The following is a 19,757-nucleotide window of genomic DNA, read 5'->3' on the forward strand; positions in this document are numbered from 1 at the left end:
TCAATGGGGCTTTCTTTAGAAAGTCTTTTCTCTGGGGATCTTTGACATGGAATTCTATCGAGGACCTTCATGTGAGAGTTTTCTCTTATTTCAAGAAAGTTGTTACCTCCTTTTCTGCTTTTCTTTTTAAAGATTGTCAACTGAGCTAACAACTGTTGCCAATCTTTTTTTTTTTTCTTTTTCTCTCCAAATCCCCCCAGTCATAGTTGTATATTTCAGTTGTGGGTCCTTCTAGTTGTAGCATGTGGGATGCCGCCTCAGCATGGCCTGATGAGCGGCACCATGTCCGTGCCCAGGATCAGAACCAGCAAAACCCTGGACCGCCGAAGTGGAGCACGCAAACTTAACAACTCAGCCACCGGACTGGCCCCCCTTTTTCTGTATTAAGGATCAATCTTTAAAAATGCAGCATTGCTTGGAAGTAGAATTGAATTTGGAGTTAAAGATTAGGCATAGCTGTAAAATGACATTTCCCAACTGTAGCTTAAAAATTCTTGTAGAACGGTAGAGTCTTTCATTTATTTGTTATTTTATTGATAGCTGCCTGAAGGTTCTATAAAATAGTAGAAAAGCACGTCTTGAGCCTAAGAATAGAAATGTCATGAGTCCTGGGGTTTTCCTGGACTGAATAAACTTCTGTGAGAGATATCCAGGACCTAGTAAATACAATTTCTCCTTAAATGGTGCAAATCATTATAATCCTGACATTTTCCTCTTGAATTGTTTTCTCCTCCTATTTTTGTAAGTATTAATATAAATATTGCACAAATACCAAGGTAGTATCCCTAAGAAAACTTGAACATAAGTGGTTTTAGTGAGAATCCCAAAGCTTTAAGTCATGTCAGAGCATTAAAATTTCTAAAATACAGTGAACTTGCATTAACCGTGCTGATAAAAACAGCTGAGACCACCCTGCACAGTGGTATGTTCAATGTCACCCCGTTAAAAATCTCACCTCAAAGTTTACTTTTTCAAAAGCTTCCAGGGCCTCTACACGATTGCCATTTTCACTTTCCAAACACTCTGTCAAATCGTGGCACCACATGATTTGAGAAACGGTCAGGATCACCTGCATGGAAACATCTTCCTGAAGTATGTGATGCATCGCACCAAAAAAGGATTCAGAGATGGAAACTTAAGAAGTGGAAGTTACCTGAGAAGGGTGGCCAGCGATCACCCAGGTTGTCCTCGGTTTCCCCTGATAGTCAGCGATGGCAGCTTTGCACAGGCGGCGCAGAGATGTGAACATGGCTTCCTCCACTTTACCAAGCCACTCCTCCACGTTGCCTCGGGCTTTGAGGCCTTTGCCCAAGCTAACCTAGAAGATAATCAGAGCAATGATAACATGGCTCATGTGGGACTCGTAGGCTGCACATCCTCTGTACTTTCAGAACAGAACCCTGTGCTACTTAAACACTGGAGCCTGACCACAAATACTAGAACTTTCTATTGATATTCCACTGTATACCTCTTTTACCCCCCTCTACTTATTGCTTTATTTTACTGCTTCTCTTTGGAGTCAACTCCTGCAAAAAGAAGTCTACGTGCACTACATGAATTCCTTCACTTTCTTTTCCTACTTGCTTCCATCTGAATTTTGGCCCCAACCTCTCCTGTAAACCTGTTCTCATTATGGTTATCAATGTTCTCCCAATTGTTAAGTCCAATGGACACTTTTCAGTCCTTCTCATATTTATTTCTTGGACTTCCAATGACCTGCCTGCCCTGTTCCTCTTGGTTTCATGCATCTGTTCTTCTTCTACCCTCCCTTTAAATTTAATGTTTTCCCTGGATCCTAGGCTTGGTCCTTCTCTTTCTCTTCTTCTGCACTAGTGATGAGCAAATTCTTTTGCATGAGGATCAATTCAGGACAAATAAAATATTTATGGGTTCCTGACCCTCCCATAGATACCCCACTGTGCTCTAACTGGACTGCAATGCTTGGCATTTCCCTGCACAGTTCCTCTGTGTGGAACGCTCTGCCTCCCATGCCTCCTCTCCATCTTCCTTGGCTCCCCTTGTGTTTGTGTCTGCGTGTGTGCGTACCACTCTCCTCTGTGAAGTCATGTGGTTCCCCACCATCTGCTAATGCATTTACTTGCTTGGTGTTTGCCGTATACCAGGCACTGTGCAGTGTCCTGGAGACACCATTGACAACAATGACAACTAACACTTTCAAGGCACTCACTGGGTACTGTTCTAAATAATTTACACACTTGAAAATCCTCAACATCTCATTAACCAGGCACTATTGCTAATCTCTGTTTCATAGATGAGATTGAAGGGGTGGGACTTGAGCCAGGTGGTATGGCAGTAGAACCAGCGCTCTTAACCAGTCCACTCTTGTGCCTCTGGTGGAGAGTTGAGTAAGACATGGCAACAGTTTTCTCCACTCTGTTCCCAAGAACAGAGCACTTGCCTCTGTTATTGTATTTACTGTGGTTTTCTTCAACTGTTTGGTTGACTATGTCTCCATTAGCCTTTGAGTTCTTTGAGGGCAAGAATTTTATCTTGGTTATCTTTGAGACTCTGAGCCAGCAGAGTACCAGTATGTAGCAGCACCTGAATGCTTAGCGTGACAATGAATAAACCTCTACCTTACACTCTAGAAGAGTAACAAAGTTTATCTGTAAAGAATTATAAACAAAAAGCACCTTACCCTTTCTCCCTCTGGTGATAGCATTGCTAAAATATCATTGGTATAAACCTTTTCTGGCTCTCCATCCATACCAGGAATTTTTCCTTCAGTGGGAGGCATGAGAGCAAATTCGAGCTTTGAAATGGAGTCAAAGCATTTCCTCAAGTGTGGCTGCACAGCTTGGGGATTTCGTGTTTGGGCCAAAATCTCCAGAAGTTCATCATTTGATAAGAAGTAAAATCTGGATTAAAGAAAATAATTAAACTATAACTTGAAATTGAAGAAAATCTTATATAGACAAGAAAGGTAAATCCCTTAGCCACATCTCTTCTCTATCCACTAATGTCCTGGACCTTGAACCCATTGTTCCTGTGTTTCTGGGGAGGCCATGTGTCTCTAAATATGATTGTAGTGGAGATTAGCGTGGGTGCATATCAAACAGCTAGAATTAGAACCTGGTACATAAAAGATAGATACTTTTCATAAAAATTATAAAAATGCTAGCTCTTGCTACAGTACTGATTTGTTCACATGTCTGTGTTTCTCGGCTTTGAGCCCTTAGACTGAAGATATAGTATTTGTTTTCCCTAGAATCTAGTCCAGCACCTCACAGGCACATGGTACTCAATGTATAAGTTGTTGAATAGAGGGATGGGTCGTTGTGGGAACTTTATTTGGTTCTGTGAATACACACATGTGGGCCATGCTGGTGCGATCCTGTGAGGGATTTTCTTAGATCCTGCCCATCAAGGCCATTTGGAGGCATAGAAAGACCCTAGGAAAAGAACTGGAGAAGAAGCACATCTGGATGCCCAGCGATGAGGGAGAGGGATGAGGGCCCAGCCTTTTACTTCTGTGGAGGGAGCTGTCTATGAGAGATCCCTCAGGACTGGAGGGAGGAGTAAAGAGCCCATGGCAGGCCCCACATGGGAGAGACGGGCAAGATGGGTACCAGCCAAGTCAGCCATCTCCTGCCACTTTGCCTCTCATCCCTTCCATGCCCCAAACCTGGGGACCCCAGAAACCGAGGAGGAGGTGGGGAGGGTTGATTACCACACATCCTCATCGTCATTAAAGCCTTCAGCCCTGCCCCAGGCTTGGGCGGGGGCAGGGGGGAAGTTTTAACTTTGAAAGAAGTTCAGAGTTTTGATTATTACAGATCATTTACTGGGTTAATGTGATGAGGGATTTTATTTTGGAATATTTTCTGAGAATTACCAGAAAATTCATGAGGCCTCTCAAGATTTTATCCAGCGGCAGGAAGAAACTAGACCTGAGCAGGGAGTGCAGAGGCATCATTGTTAGAAGCAAAGATGATTTGGTTGCATTCTATCAGTCCTGCTTCTTTAACATACCACGTAGAGTAACAGTTTGTCCCCCTGCCTCTTTTTCACCCAATGAAGCAGACAACTATAAAGACTGGACCATGAGCCCTCTGAGACCAGGAACAGTATTGTATTCAGCTTGTGTCCCTAGGACCCAACTTGGTCCGTGGCTCGTAGTAAGTCTTCATTAAGCCTTGGAGAGTAAAACCAATGCCGCATGGAGCCTCCTGACCTAATAACCATTGCAGACCTGGTTGGTGCAATTCTAAACAAAAGGAAAAAGAAAACCTGATGCTTTTTGGTATTCAGTATTATTACAGGTAAATTTGTGCCAAGTTTCTTCATATATCAAAAGCAGTGTATGGATTTTCTCTGGCCTTGGGAAACTCAGGCTGGGAACCTCTGATTTAAGAGTAAAGTAGACAAAAGGCACATTCCAAACCTTAAATTCTTCCATCTTTTTCCATGTTACCTGAATGAGGTTTTAGTAAGATTGGTATCCACTCTTTAAAGCCTGACTACTTCTGTTAAAACTCAACCAAATCTTTTGGATCTTGGATTTCCTGTGCACACACATACCTTGTCCTGGTACCCAGCAAAACCTCTCTCAACTAAGCAACCCAGAGAAGCACCTAACCCTGGCTGCCTCAGTGCTTGTCCTAGGACAGACCCAACAGCCATTTCCTTAACAGCTAACAGGAAAAAAATCCATGAAAGATGAACCATTTTGATAATGTTCTCTGTGTTATGGTACAATGTGCCCCAGTGACTGAAGTTAGGAGCTTTTGCTCCCATCAAGTGGTCATATTCTCGTCTCATATAACCACCTGGTAATGGCTTATTTATATGACTGTCCACCTGTTAACCATGAGCTCCATAAGGGCAGAGATCTGGCCTTTCCTTCTTTGTATCTGAGCAGTGAGCATAACATTTGCTGTGCTTTTAGAATGAATAAATGAGTAAAACATTTCATTTGGAATTTGCAAAATGATCTCTTAGATGACTTCTACAGTGACACTCATGGCCGCCAATTAAGCTAAAGAAAACTGCTCAGGCAAAACAGGTCTCTCTAACTTTTCACATACACACCTGTGGACACAGGCACACATGCAGGCACACAAATACACACCCAAAGGTGAAACAATGCTGCAATCAAGAATCCTTCCAGCACCTCAGGCACTTACCCACTTAAACCTTTACCAAAGACTGTATCGTTATCCTTGAGACTTACACTCCCCAATCAAGATACTAGCTGGATTGCCATTGTCACATATCTTTCTTGTTCCCTCTCTGGTTCCCTGATGTTTTGAAGTTATGGTTTGTTTTTAAGTATATTCTTTTAAGTTAATGGATAGTCTTAATTACTATAAAAATATCATAGGTAGCTTTATAAACATACCTTGGAAAGATAACTCTTTTTGATTCTAAATATGCCTCTAGACACTTCTGAATTTGGTCAAGTAACGCATTATTATTTTGAAAAGTCTCCAGAAGTCCTGTTCATTGAAAAGAAAAAAAGGCGTTAGTAAAACTGTGTTAAAATAGAGAATATAATTTTAAGTGGACATAAAATATGACATTACCGTTTTAAAAGCTTTGATTTTATTTGATAAAAGAACAGTACAATAAATTAAAATTTAGGGAGGTTGGCTAAGATTGTTGACTATTACTTTTAATAATAACAGTAATTTAAATATTAATTTTAATATTTACCATAGATGAACAAAGATTTACTTTGAAACATTTTTAGTTGGCATCCCCCACTTTTGGGGGCTGGGAACACACAAACCAAAACCAAACAGCTGCCTTCTCCTTGACCCTCCAAACAAAGCCATTTTCTGAACACTTGACACTCTCTGTCATTTTCTTACTCATGTCTTCTGTTTCCTCTGCCATCTTTAGATGCCAACGGCAATGGGATCCTATTTCTTTATCACTAAACTGTGGCACCTTAAGACACAAGATTTATGTCTCACTTAACTTTGAAGTTCTGGTGTCTATTGCAGTGCCTGTCTTCCCCCTCCGTCCAAGAGTCAGATCCAGTCTTTACCACGGTGTCCGAGGCGCAACGTGATCAATGACTCAATCTAATCCCAACCTCACAGCCAAGCACACTCACCTCTGAACTCACCTCCGACCTCACCTCCTAAGCCCTTCTCCTCGTGCACTCCACTCCAACCCACTCTGGCTTCCTTGCTAACAGTCGTGTGAGCCAAGCGTGCTCTCATCTCAGGGACTTTGCCTTTGTTCTCTCTGCCTTTGACAATCCTCCCTTAGATCCACATATACGTCTCATTCCCTTTTTCCTGCAGGGTTTTGCTCAAAAGACCCTTTATCAAGAAAACCACCCATCACAGACACACACACATCACACACATACACACACGGCAGCCCCCAGTTACTCTCTAGCCCCTTTACTCTCCTTAGTTTTTCTTCATAGCTTTATCGTCACCTGAAATGATATACACAGGTCCGCACTTCTTTATCTGAAATCCCCAGGACCAAATGTATTTTGGAATCATATACTTTTTTTAAATTTAAAAGTTACATCATATAACAAGTCCAGTAGGAACTGGGGCAGCACTCTGTAATCAAACACATTAATATTTTTGCAGCAAAAGTTTTGAATATGCATATTAAGTGGATGTGGTAGGCAGAATAAAGGTCTCTCAGAGATGTCCATGTCCTGATCCCCAGAACCTGAGAATACGTTAGTTTATATGGAAAAAGGAACTTGGCAGATGTGATTAAGTTAAAGATCATGGGATGGAGAGATTATCTTGGATCATTCAGTAGGCCCAGTGGCCTTACAGGGGTCCTTACAGTGGGGAGGCAAGAGGCTCAGAGGCAGAGTAGGAGATGTGACGACAGAAGCAGAGGTTGGGGTGATGCAATTGCTGGCTGGAAGGGGACCAGAAGCCAAGGAATGTGGGCAGCCTTGAGAAGCCCCAAAGATGTAAAGTTTTCAATTTTATCATACCATATAGTTTTTCCTTTCTGTTTCATCTAAGAGTCTTTGGCCAAAGAGCATAGCCCAGCGGGCTGCCTCTGCTTGGCAGGGACGCTCTTAGGGGTATTCACCAGGATAGGTGATATGCTGCCATTTGCAGAACAACAAGACAGCTTTGATATAAAGCATGAAGATCAATAATCATGTACGAGGACCCAGAAAGACTTTGATTCCACATCCTTAAAAACACAACTTATTACAACACATTTCAACCTTGAGATTGGAATTATAATTAGTGGTAATATTTTTAACTAGTTTTAATGAATTAATTAAAAATAAGGTGTGGGAATTTTTATGGTTATGAGTCTGTGTGAGCTTTAGCAGCATGTGCCAACCGAATGTAAACATATGTCTTGTAGTCAAAATTGTGAGATGGAAGCATCACTGATACTCTGTGGCAGCATCCCCAAATTATAACAGCAGCAAAGAGAGGCAGATTCTTGTGTGCTGAAACTATGAACTAAGCTGAGAGATGATAACAATAATAAGAATAACAATAACAATTAAAAGTACAGTGTTCAATTCATATTGCTTAGCAAGGGTGTCATACAATATTTGTCTTATACTACAAATATTCCTGGTCATCAATGTTGACTGGAATCAAGGGTTGAGTGTACCACATATTATGAAAATCTTATAGGTGATCAAAATTTTAGATGATTATCAAGTCTTTTTGTTTGTTTGTTACTAAAATTTTGTTATACCTGGTTGAGTGGCTGCTCGAAGAGCATTAGGCAGCCGGTTCACCTTTCTCATGATTTCTTTCCATGACTTATCCACTTGGAGGAACATCTTGGCCTCTGCGGGCAATTGTCTCTGAATATCTGGAGCATTAAAAATGCTTTCTAGGTAGAGCCAGTTTCTCTGGCAGTTCAGCCACTCTTCCTAGGAGAAAAATATCAAATTTTAAACCCCAAATTGAAAACATAGTTACATTAAAAATAATTAAATGGGAACTTTTTTCTTTTGGGAGCTTCTCACAGGTCCTTTAAAATAAAACCTCCTTAAAGGGTCCAAGACTCACCCCAGCCTGCTTTCAACCCATTCTTCTCTGAGTTATGATGAGTCCACCGTGCGGTAACCAGAATGGACTCAGAGAAAGAGGATTAAAATGCCCAGAGGAGACAGTCTAGATGGGGAGACAAGATGCTTACTTAAAGAACTCTGAAGGGTTGGGAAGTGGTAAGTTTAGTGACTATTTCCAAATATAGAGAGGGGTATCAATAAAAGCGGGGGTTTTTTTTTGCCTCAATTATGTCTATATTCTTCCCTCTCCCCCCTTTCTTAAAAAAAGAAATATGATTCATTTTCTTCAATCAAAAAAGTAAAACCTGCTTGTGATGGAACATGTGGTAAATACAGAAGACTGGGAGAAAGAAGAAAATTACTCATTGCGTCTCTTCTTAGAGACAATCACTGTTAATCCTAGACACCAGAAATGCAGGGTCAGAACTAAAGTCTGTGGACCCCCCCTATCCTTTGTGCCCCCGGCCATTACGTGTGTAGGCCCAAGGTCCGTGAGAGAGTTTCTCACCTCTCACCCCAGACTTGGGGGTTATGCCTAAACACTAATGTTATGTCCACTCCCTGGGTTATCTCAGGTCTCACACTTTCGACACAGTTAATTCTCTGGAGGTCTCCACTACTCAGCACTGACTTCTTTTAAGGACCCTCTTTGAAACCATGTCCTTTACTTGTCGTCCCTCCCTTCATAGGGCTCAGCCATCAATACAGAAGGCTGGAAAAGGTGTCCATTGAAGAGGAAGGATACTTGAAAAAGTTCTCTATGAAACAAAGCTGGAACAAATTGTCTTTTCCTACCTAGTGCCTTTATTATTTCCCAGATAACTTTTCATATTAGAACATATAGCCACCTAATCAAGCTAAAAATCTGAAGTCTAAGGAAGAGATTGGATGGAAGCAAAGTGAGATAAACGTAAGTGGGTCTTTTGTTTTACTACAGGATAATCTGAGGTAGAATAAAATAAAAAGGAGGTGTGTGCCACTAGGAAGGGTACCGAGGAGACTTCAAGCAACAGTGAGTGTTTTTCCAGTAAATATGAGGTTGTTGTAGCAAGACTCTTAAGGTGACCCCCAAGATCTGGTGCTCACACCCTTGTGTGATCCTCTCCCCTTGAGTGTCGGCACTGCCTGTGATGTGCTTCTAGCCATACAGAGCATGAAAAAGGTAACAGGATGTACATGGCTATGTGTACATTACACAAGACTGTAACATCTTCCCTGGCAGGGGACTTTCTGTTTCTTGCTAGATTGAGGAAGCACGTCATCATGTTGGGGAAGTCCACAGGGAAAAAAACTGTGGGCCACATGTAGGAGCTGAGGACGGCCTCTTGTTGACACCAGCAAGAAACTGAAGGCCCTAGTCCCACAATTACAAAGAAATTAATTTTCCCAACACTTTCAACCCAAGAGAGCTTGGAAGTGGATCCTTCCTTAATTGAACCTCTGATGAGAACCCAGTCCAGCTCACATCTTGACTGCAGCCTGTGAGACCCTAAGCAGGAGACCCAGTAAGCCATGCCTGAACTCTTGACCCACAGCAACTGTGGGATGATAAATGCATATTGTTTTATGCCATGAAGTTTGTGGTATTTTGTTTCACAGCAACAATAACTAATACAAGGGTGATGATAATAACATTAAGCTGTATAATAATTTAAAGAAGAACTCAATATGTTTAATATGTTTGCATTTTCCTTAATATTCTGAATGTAACAAAATGTAAACAAATCTTACATCTAAACTATATAATATTTAAATGATTGAACAAATGATTTCTAAGGTCCTGTGGCTCTCTATTTCTCTGAGTCCACGAATTGACATTATCCTTACTCACCAGTGTTTGATTGAATAAAGCAAGTTGTTTCTGCCATTCATCCACTCGAGTTTTCAGCGGACCAACATAACGTGATGAGGCAATGGTTGCGATGTTGATGGTGCTGTCATCAAGAAGGACCTTTAAAGAAGAGAGAAGAAAAGAGATGCAACATCATCTGTTTGTGCTTTCAAAGCTAATTACAGATTTTTAATGCCAAGAGTCCATTTAAAAGCCAACTATTTGAATGAATAGCTTAGTCCCACCTACTGTTTCCACTCCATCCACTTCCCCTCCCATTCCTTTCACTATGGCTTACAACCCACTGCGATCTTCTCTCAATGGACTTCTAATTGCCAAATCTTGGCTGTTTCTGTAATTATTAGTGGCACAAGTTTTTCTTTGGTTCACTCTTCTCCTCTCTCCTCCTACTTTTAGGTATCTGATATCTTCTTTACATCATTTGGTCATCCAGGCTTCTATTTCTCAAAGCACTCAAAACTTGCAAAATTAGCTGTCTTCTCTATCCAATGAATCATCACTTTCCCTCAATTATCCTGAGGAACAGGGAAACTGAACTCATTCATATCAAGCTCTGAATGATGAGAGGCAGTTTTCTCTCTACTCCCCCTTACACTACAACAACTCTCAGACAACATATGCATTTAAAAAAACGTAGCTGTTAATCTAAAGGGTTTTAATTGCTCTATTTAAATTACAAAATTCCTAACGGCAGAAGATCCATCACCTAGCATCACTTGGCCTCATACTGACTGACTTTCATCCTAGCTCTGCTCTCCCATCTGTTTGCTCAGAGTGATGTCTGGTCTTGCTCTTCCAACCTACATCTGGCAAAGCCACTTCATCTCCAGTTCTGGCCTGGGTACACCTTAATAGGTCAGGACTTTGCTTTTCAAATTTGGCCTTAAAACCCAGATCCCTTTGCTAAACAAAAGTGCCTTTGGATTTTAAGTCACTAAGACTATTCTAGACACATGGGTTAGATTTACCTTCTTTTGTTGTCATAGAGCATGGCCATCTCCTTGCAACCTCAAATAATTCAGGTGAACTTAGCTTCGAAGTGTGCCGTAAACCTGAAATGCTCATTCATGTTTCTTTGCTCATTTAAATGGTTTGAGATGCCCTTCATTCTCATCTATGTCTACCAAATTCCATCTGCTCTTTCAGGTGTAGCACGTCCTGGCTGGTGTACGAGGGATTCTCTGATCACCTTAGCCATAAATGATCTCTGGTGTTCTAAATTCTTCAACAGTTATCAACTATAGGGTTATAATTCTTACATATATATGCCACTTTTATTGCTTTGCTAAATATTTCATGTACAAGCATTTATGTCATATTTATGTCATTATTCATATTTTGCCCAGATTTTTTGTTACTTAATCACTCTCATATTTCATTCCTTTACCATAATCTCCCATAGAAGATTTAGGAGTAGCTCTAGCCAGAACCTTTACCATAAGTTTTCAATAACCCAATTACCCACCTGTATGTCATCTGTGCCGCCTAGGATAAATACGTCCTTGGAGTCCCGGTGAGGGAGAACCACAAATTCGGTTGTTTTCCAAGAATCCTCCACCTTAGAAATAATTCAAGTCTTAGGATATCTGAATTCATTTGTGTTTAGGCACTCAATAAATGCACGTGGAATGAAACAAGTGAAAATTCCATAACTATCCCATTCTCCTCCTTACTGCTTTTAAAAATCTTAAAATCCTCTTCTCGGTTAGATGACACTGATCTGCTTAATTTTATTGACTAATGTTAACACATATGAATAACTAGTGATACTTTAATGTGTATTCCCTACCACTTTATGCTTTAATTAAAAGAAAAAATTCTTTTTACATAGGTGATTGGTAGATATGTGTGTATTTTTAGGGTAAGGAGGTAAGCATCCTAAGTAGGAAAGTCTTCTCAATGTCTTTTGAAGTATTTCACACAGTTAGCCTTTCCTGGTAGTTTGAAAGATAATCTATTTTGGTATAAAATATCTTCCTTAATGTGAGGCTCTTTACGTAGGCAGGCAGATTTCAAACTTTGTTGCCATCAAGTTCCTGTTGGGGTATAAGCTAAGTAGAAAGAGAATACTTATAGAGGTGGTAAGAATAATGATAATAAATGTAAGGTAACAATGGAAGGATGACCAATAATGAGAGAGTGGAAGCTTCAATGTTAAAAATCCATCCAGATAATCCAAAAGTTGGTGATCTTCATGCTGAATATGAAAACCTTTACATTCCCTGATCTTCAGAATACATATTTTTCAGATTTACCTTTTTAAGAATTGTTTCTAAGGCAGCTTCTCCCGAAGCCTGTCCAGATATATCCTGGATTTCTTGGCCAAATTCAAAAACATGCAACTCAGAGAGCTTGTCCAAGGTTAATGGAACGTCAAGGTCCACCAGGCTGGCATCAACTGTTTGTTCAATAGCTGCCCAATGTCTAGGCTTCAAAGTTGGGTTCCTCAAGTCAATGATAACTGGAAGCTGGAAAACAAACACTCTCAGAGGCACCATGCTTTTTCATCTTAAAAACATAGGCCAAGGCTTCTGATTTCAATTTGGAAAAGCAGAGAGCTGGAACTCTTTACACTTATGCTTACCACAAAGAAAAACCTGGACAAACTGCAAATTAATGGCTTGTACTGAACCCATCAGAAAACTGAGGTGGCAGGGCAACTAACTAACTTAAAATCTGGGGGGAGATTGGTACCCACAGGTTTCTCCTCAGCAAGAAACAGGACCTGAGACTTTGCTGACTCAGGAGAGATCCTTTGGGTTGCCATTTAAGCAAGTAAGAAGATTCAGCTAAATTTTAAAAATAAATTGCTAAAGACTGGATATAGGTTAGCATGAGAATGTGGAGTCCTTGGGAGCTACAAATATAGAGATGTTCACAGGGATGATTGGGAGAATCCGAAGAAAGCCTTCCTTATGGTGCTGGCTGGGGGAGGGAACAGCAGCCACTAGAGCAACTCCAACCAACCCATCTCTCCTAGCTTTCCTCCAGAACAAAAGACTTGATGTCAGGGGAGGGAACAACCAAAACTGTCACCTTAAGGTATTGGTGATAACTCATTGTAGGTATCTGTATATAGCTGTAGAAATAGAAGAGGAAAAAAAAAAAAGCTCTACCTATGGGAAAGGGACAGAAATACATTCTAGGCTCATTACTCTAGCTTGAGGAGGGGCAGGAACACCAATGAAGGTAAGAATTCTGAGGACAAGGGACACAGCGACTTGCTAAGACAGCAGCCTAATCAGACCATGAGGGAATGCCCCTTCTCACCTCTCTCACCAGGCTAACAAGTACTGAGTAAAAATAACAGTGGAATACAGCGTGGAAAGCTGCAAGAGACAGATTCTCTCTGGGCCCAAGACAAAAGGAGGGCCCAGGGTCGGGGGGAAACAAATTTAAAAAATGACCTTTGGCAAATCAGCCCAAAGCCTAAACATGAGGTACCACTAGAACAATGTGAAGGTTATCGTATACTGAGGGCAACCGCAGCAACACCAAAACTCAACTCCACCCAGTTCCTACTAGATTCAACATAGCATGCCACACAAAAAGCCAAGTAAAAGGATAACTATTCTCACCTCCAGACATAAAAAGTATTTACTTCAGTATCTACTGTACTCAGTATGTACTCTACATAAGATATCTGGCTTTCAAGCAAAATTTAAGAAGTATATTAAAAGGCATGACAAATATACATCCAAGAGACAAAAAAAAAAAAAAAATCAGAATCAGACTCAGATATGATATGTATATTGGAATTAACAGAGACTTTAAAATAATTGTGATTAATATGTTAATGGCTCTAATGGAAAAGGCAGACAATATGCAAGATCAGATGAGAAATGTTGTAGAAACATAGAAACTATAATTAAAAATCAAAAAGAAATGTTAGAAATAAAAAAGAGTAAGAGAGAGAATGTCTTTGATGAGCTTGACACAGCGAAGGAATCAGTGAACTTGAAGACAAGTGAGTACAATTCCCCAATCTGACAGAGAAAAAACAGTGAAATGTTCCCTTAAAAAAACCTCAAAACAGAACATCCAAGAGCTGTGGGACAAAATAAAATGGTCTAACATACATGCAATAGAAATCCCAGAAGGAGAAGACAGATAGAAAACAGAGTGGAAGGAGATAGTTGAATAAATAATGGCTGCATTTAAAAAAATTTTTATTATTTATTTATTTTGAAGAAGATTAGCCCTGAGCTAACATCTGCCGCCAATCCTTCTCTTTTTGCTGAGGAAGATTGGCCCAGAGCTAACATCTATGCCCATCTTCCTCTATTTTATATGTTGGGTGCCTGCCACAGCATGGCTTGATAAGCGGTGCTTAGGTCTGTGCCCAGGACTCGAACTGGTGAACCCCAGGCTGCTGAAGTGGAGTAAACAAACTTAACTGCTGCATCACCAGGCTGATCCCATGCATTTTTTTCAAAATTAGAGACAGGCATCAAACCACAGATCCAAGAAACTGACAGAACACCAAGCAGGATAAATACAAACTGTAAACAACAACATACACCTAAGACAGATCACATTACAAATTGCCAAAAACTAAGAAAAAGAGAAAATCTTGAAGGCAGTCATACAAAAAAAATACATGTTATTTACAGAAGAACAAGGATGAGACCTATGTCAGGCTTCTTGTCTGAGACCATGCAAGCAAAAAGTTGATGAAAGGATACTTTTAAACTGCTGAAAGAACAAACAAAACCTGTCAACTCAGAATTATACACCTAGTGAAAATGCCATTCAAAATAAAGGATAAAGATCTTTTTTTAAAAAAAATGTAGAGAATCCATTGTTAGCATACCTACTCAATCAGAAATATTAAAGGAAGTTCTTCGGGCAGAATGAATATGCTGAGTCAGAATCTTAAGTCCATACAAAGAAATGAAGAACATTGGAAATGGAATAAAGGTAAAATAAATTTTATTTTCTCTCTCTTTCTCTTTTAATGATTGGCACCTGATTGGCATCTGTTGCCAATCTTTTTCTTCTTCTTCTTCTTTTTCTCCTCCCCAAAGCCCGCCAGTACATAGTTGTATATTCTAGTTGTAGGTCCTTCTGGTTGTGCTATGTGGGATGCCACCTCAGCAGGGCCTGATGAGCAGTGCTAGGTCCACACTTAGGATCTGAACCAGTGGAACCCTGGGTCTCTGAAGCAGAGTGTGCAACCTTAACCACTCGGCCATGGGGCTGGCCCCCTTTCTCTCCATTTTTATTGTTCTAAAAGATAACTATATAAAACAAAAGTAGTAGCAATATATTGCGTTTGCAGTATATGTAAAAGTAAAACACATGACAGCATTAGCACAAAGAATGAGAGGGAAGACTGGGGAGTATACTCTTATGAAGTCTTTATACTACGCATTAAGCAGTATAATAGTATCTGAAAGCCAATTTGAATTAATTGAAAATGTATATTTTAAATCTAGGATAGCCACTAAAAACAGCTTAAAAAAGGTATGAATAATAACTCCATAGAGAAGATAAAATAGAATCATAAAACATATATAATGAAATCAACAGACTAGAAGAAAAAGAGGAAAAAGGAAATAAAGAACAAATAAAATAAATTAAAAAAACCAGTTAGCAAGATATCAGATTTGATCCAACTATATCAATAACACTTTAAATGTAAATGGTCTCAACATACCAGTTAAAAGACTTTTTGATCAGATTGGATAAAAAAAGCAGAAACCAATTACATGCTGTCTAAGAAATCCACTTTAAATATAAAGACATGGGTAAATTAAAAATAAAAAGACAGAGAAAGTCATATCATACAAACACTGAAAGAAAGTTGGACTAATTACATTAATTTCAGACAGTGAAGACTTCAGAACAAGAAATCTTATCAAAGATAAAGAGGGAAAATTCATAAATGATAGAGGGGTCAATTCTCCAAGAAGAAATAACAATACTACATATGAATACTTCTAACAAGAGAGCATCAAAATAAACGAAGCTCCACCATCCTGAGATGCAGTATTTCATAAATTATTTGGAGTTTTTTTGTACAGAAGATTCGTCTGTTTTCCTTTGTCTGTCTGTCCATCCATTCACCCATCCATCCATCCAGTTGTTCATTTATGCCAATATGATCTCATGGATATTTATTTTATGATTTGGGTTATAATGCAATACTACATGATTTGTTTGCTCAAATCATTACAACTTTGGCCACTGAGAACCTCTTCAGTTGACTTCTGTGTCCCTTTGATATATTCCATCACTTTGCTTTTTGAGCTCTTCCTTACTTTTTGGCACCCCAAGATGCTCCAGGTTCACCCTGTTTATTCCCTGAATGATCCCTAGAAGCAGCCATTTCTATAAGGATCCCTGATTCCTTTTATTGGAATATGGTATTAAAAACCAAGATATGGACACAGGATACGCTTCCTGCTTTGGGGTTGTCGTTGCATCTAGGACGTAGAACATAACTTCACTCCTTAAGTGTAGTCTGTGCCTAGAGACTTCTTTTCAAAGCGTATAGTATAGAAAGTGGGGTAGTAACTTTATACTGGAGACAAATACTACTTCAGCTGTGTGATCAAGCTTAACATCACTGGTGATAAGTCATGTTGCTAGCATGTACCTTTAATAAGATGTGATAAGAATGATACTTTACCTCTGTGGTCTTCCTTGCAAGAATCCATGATCCCAGTCTAATCATGAGAAAAACATCAGACGACCCCAAATTGGGGGACATTCTACAAAATACCTGACTAGTACTTCTCAGAACTATCAAGGTCATAAAAAAAACAAGTCTGAGAAAATGTCACAATCGGGAGGAGCCTAACAAGACAAGACATCTAAATGTAATATCTATCCTGGAAGGGATTGTGGGATAGAAAAAAGATATGAGGTAAAAATAAGAAAATTCACATAAAGTATGGACTTTATTTAATAATCATATAGTGATATTGTTTCATTAGTTGTGACAAATGTATCATACTAATGTAATGTGTTAACAGTATGGGAAACTGGATGAGGAGCTTATGAAAATCCTCTATATTATTGTTGCAACTTTTCTGTAAGTCTAAAACTATTCTAAAATTAAAAGGTTGTTAAAAAATGAATGAGGCAAAAGCTGATAGAACTTAAAGTAGAATTAGACAAATCTACAATTACAGTTGGAGATTTCAACACTTCTTTCTGAGTAACTAACAGAACAAGTAGGCAGAAAATCAGTAAGAATATAGAGGACCTGAACAACATCATCAACCAACTTGACTTAATTGAAATTTATAGAAAAATCACTGAGCAATAGCAGAATACACATTCTTCTCAACTGTACACAGAAGATTTAGCAAAATAGATCATATTTTGGGTTATAAAGCAAATCTTAGCAAATGTAAAAGGACAGAAATCATAAAAGTATATTTTTTGATGATAATAGAATTAAAGGAGAAATCAATAACAAAAAGATATCTGGGAAAATTCCTAAACATTTTAATAATAAAAAATACACTTCAAATAGGCCATTTTTCAAAGAGGAAGTCTCAAGGGGTATTAAAATATATTTTAATATATATAAAACTAAATTAAAATAAAAATACAATATATCAAAATTCATGAGATTCAGCTAAAGCAGTTACTAGACAGAAATCTATAGCATTAAATGCTTATATTTCAAATCAGCAACCTAAGCTTCCACCTTAAGAAACTCTGAATAAATTAAAAATTAAATGTAAAGTAGGGGCTGGCCCCATGGCTGAGTGGTTAAGTTCGCGCGCTCTGCTGCAGGTGGCCCAGTGTTTCGTCGGTTCGAATCCTGGACACGGACATGGCACTGCTCATCAAACCACGCTGAGGCAGCGTCCCACATGCCACAACTAGAAGGACCCACAACGAAGAATATACAACTATGTACTGGGGGGCTTTGGGGAGAAAAAGGAAAAAATAAAATCTTTAAAAAAAAAACTAAATGTAAAGCAAGTAGAAGAAAGAACATAGAATAGATTAGAGGAGAAATCAGTGAAATGCAAAAAAAAACACAAAAAACAAAAAAAAAACAAAGAAAGGAAAGCAATTAACTCTAAACCCAGCTCTTTGAAAAGGTCAAATAGATAAACCTCCAGTAGGACAAACTAAGAAAAAAGGGGAGAAGATACAAATTATCAACATTAGCAATGAAAAAGGGGACATCACTACTGATCCCACATAAGTTAAAAGGATAAAAAGGAAATGTTATGATCAACTCCACATCTATAAATTCAACAATTTGGATGAAGTGGACCATTTTCTTGAAAGATACACTATAAAATCCCCTCAGGAAGAAATAGGTAAGCTGGATAATTCAATATGTATTAAAGAAATTCGATTTGTAGTTAAAATCTCTCTAAAAAAGAAAACTTTAATCTCAGATGGTTTCATTGGTGAATTTTACCAAACATTTCAGGAAGAAATAATACTAATTCTATACAATGTCCTCCAGAAAATAGAAGAGGAAGGAATACTTCCCAACTCATTTTATGAGACAGCATTACCATAATACCAAAACCATACAATGATGTTATAAGAAAAGAACATGAAAGACCAATGTCTCTCATGAATATAGGCACAAAAAATCCTCATGTGATATTAGTAAATTGAATACAGCCATATAAAAAAGGATAATACATCATGACCCAAGTGAAGTTCATCACAGGAATTCAAGGCTGGTTCAACATTTGAAAGTCAATTGGTATAATTCATCATGCTAATAGAAAAGAACTCATATGATCATAGATGCACGAAAAATCATTTGATCATTTTCAACACCCATCTATGATTAAAAAAAACTCTCAGGAATCTACGACACTTTCTTAACCTAAAATAGGGCATCTGTAAGTAAAAAATGTATGGCTAACATCATACTTAAAAAGAGACTCAATGCTTTCTCCTTAAGATCGGGAACAGGGAAAAGATGTCCTTTCTCAGCACTCCTACTCAATATTGTACAGTAAATCTTGGCCAGTGATATAAGGCAAGAAAAAGAAATAAAAGACACACAGATTATGAAGGAAGAAATAAAATTGTCTCTATTAACAAATGAAATGATTTTCTACATAGAAAATTCCAAATAATGTAAAAAAAAGCTTCTTTAAATTAAAAAGTGAATTTAGTAACATCATAGGATGTAGATCAATATACAAATGTCGGTTGTCTTCCTATATACCAACAATGAACAACTGGAATTTGAAACTAAAAACAATATAGTTTAGGATAACATAAAAAATAGTTATAAATCTAACAACATATGTGCAGAACCTGTACTGAAAACTATGAAACTCTAATGAGAAAAACAAAAGAAGACCTAACTAAATGGAGAGATATGCTGGTAATAGATCGGAAAACTCAATCTTGTTAAGATGGTAATTCTCTTCAAGTTGATCTATAGATTCAACACAATGCCCCTAAAAATCTCAGCAATTTTTTGTACACATTGACAAGCTAATTCTAAAATGTATATGAAAAGGTAAAAGAATTAGAATTGACAAAACAAGTGTCAAAAAGAACAAAATTGGAGGACTTACACTACCTAATTTCAAGACTTACCAGCAATAGTTTTCAAGACAGTGTGGTATTGGCAAAAGAATAAGACTTACGGAACAAGAAAACAGAACAGAGAGTCAAGAAATAGACTAAACAATATAGTCAGATGACTTTGGACAAAGTTGCAAAGGTGATTCAATGGAGAAAGGATAGTCTTTTCAAATAATGGTGCTGGACCAATTGGATATTCACACATAAAAATGTAAATCTTCACACATATCTCATCTTGTATGCAAAAATATCTCAAAATAAATCAAGTACCTTAATGTAAAAAAATCAAAACCATAAAACTTCTACAAGAAAATACAGAAGGAAATCTGTGTGACCTTTAGCTTTTGCAAAAAGGTTTTAGATCATCCACTA

General features: G+C 38.5%; 1 protein-coding gene across 2 annotated transcripts in view; it reads right to left on the reverse strand.

Annotated features, from left to right (window-relative positions):
• The window catches only part of DNAH6 (dynein axonemal heavy chain 6), a 249,696-nt gene that overhangs the window by 154,645 nt on the left and 75,294 nt on the right, over positions 1 to 19,757 (reverse strand). For both annotated transcript variants that reach the window (XM_046660053.1, XM_046660052.1), the window contains 8 exons: positions 12,107 to 12,319; positions 11,317 to 11,409; positions 9,831 to 9,950; positions 7,678 to 7,858; positions 5,363 to 5,459; positions 2,660 to 2,879; positions 1,154 to 1,318; positions 956 to 1,069 (listed from right to left, as the gene is read on the reverse strand). In XM_046660053.1, coding sequence (XP_046516009.1) covers positions 956 to 1,069; positions 1,154 to 1,318; positions 2,660 to 2,879; positions 5,363 to 5,459; positions 7,678 to 7,858; positions 9,831 to 9,950; positions 11,317 to 11,409; positions 12,107 to 12,319 — 1,203 coding nt within the window. The remainder of the gene's footprint in view (positions 1 to 955; positions 1,070 to 1,153; positions 1,319 to 2,659; positions 2,880 to 5,362; positions 5,460 to 7,677; positions 7,859 to 9,830; positions 9,951 to 11,316; positions 11,410 to 12,106; positions 12,320 to 19,757) is intronic.

This window comes from Equus quagga, chromosome 5 (assembly GCF_021613505.1).
Source record: "Equus quagga isolate Etosha38 chromosome 5, UCLA_HA_Equagga_1.0, whole genome shotgun sequence".
Lineage (NCBI taxonomy): Eukaryota > Metazoa > Chordata > Mammalia > Perissodactyla > Equidae > Equus > Equus quagga.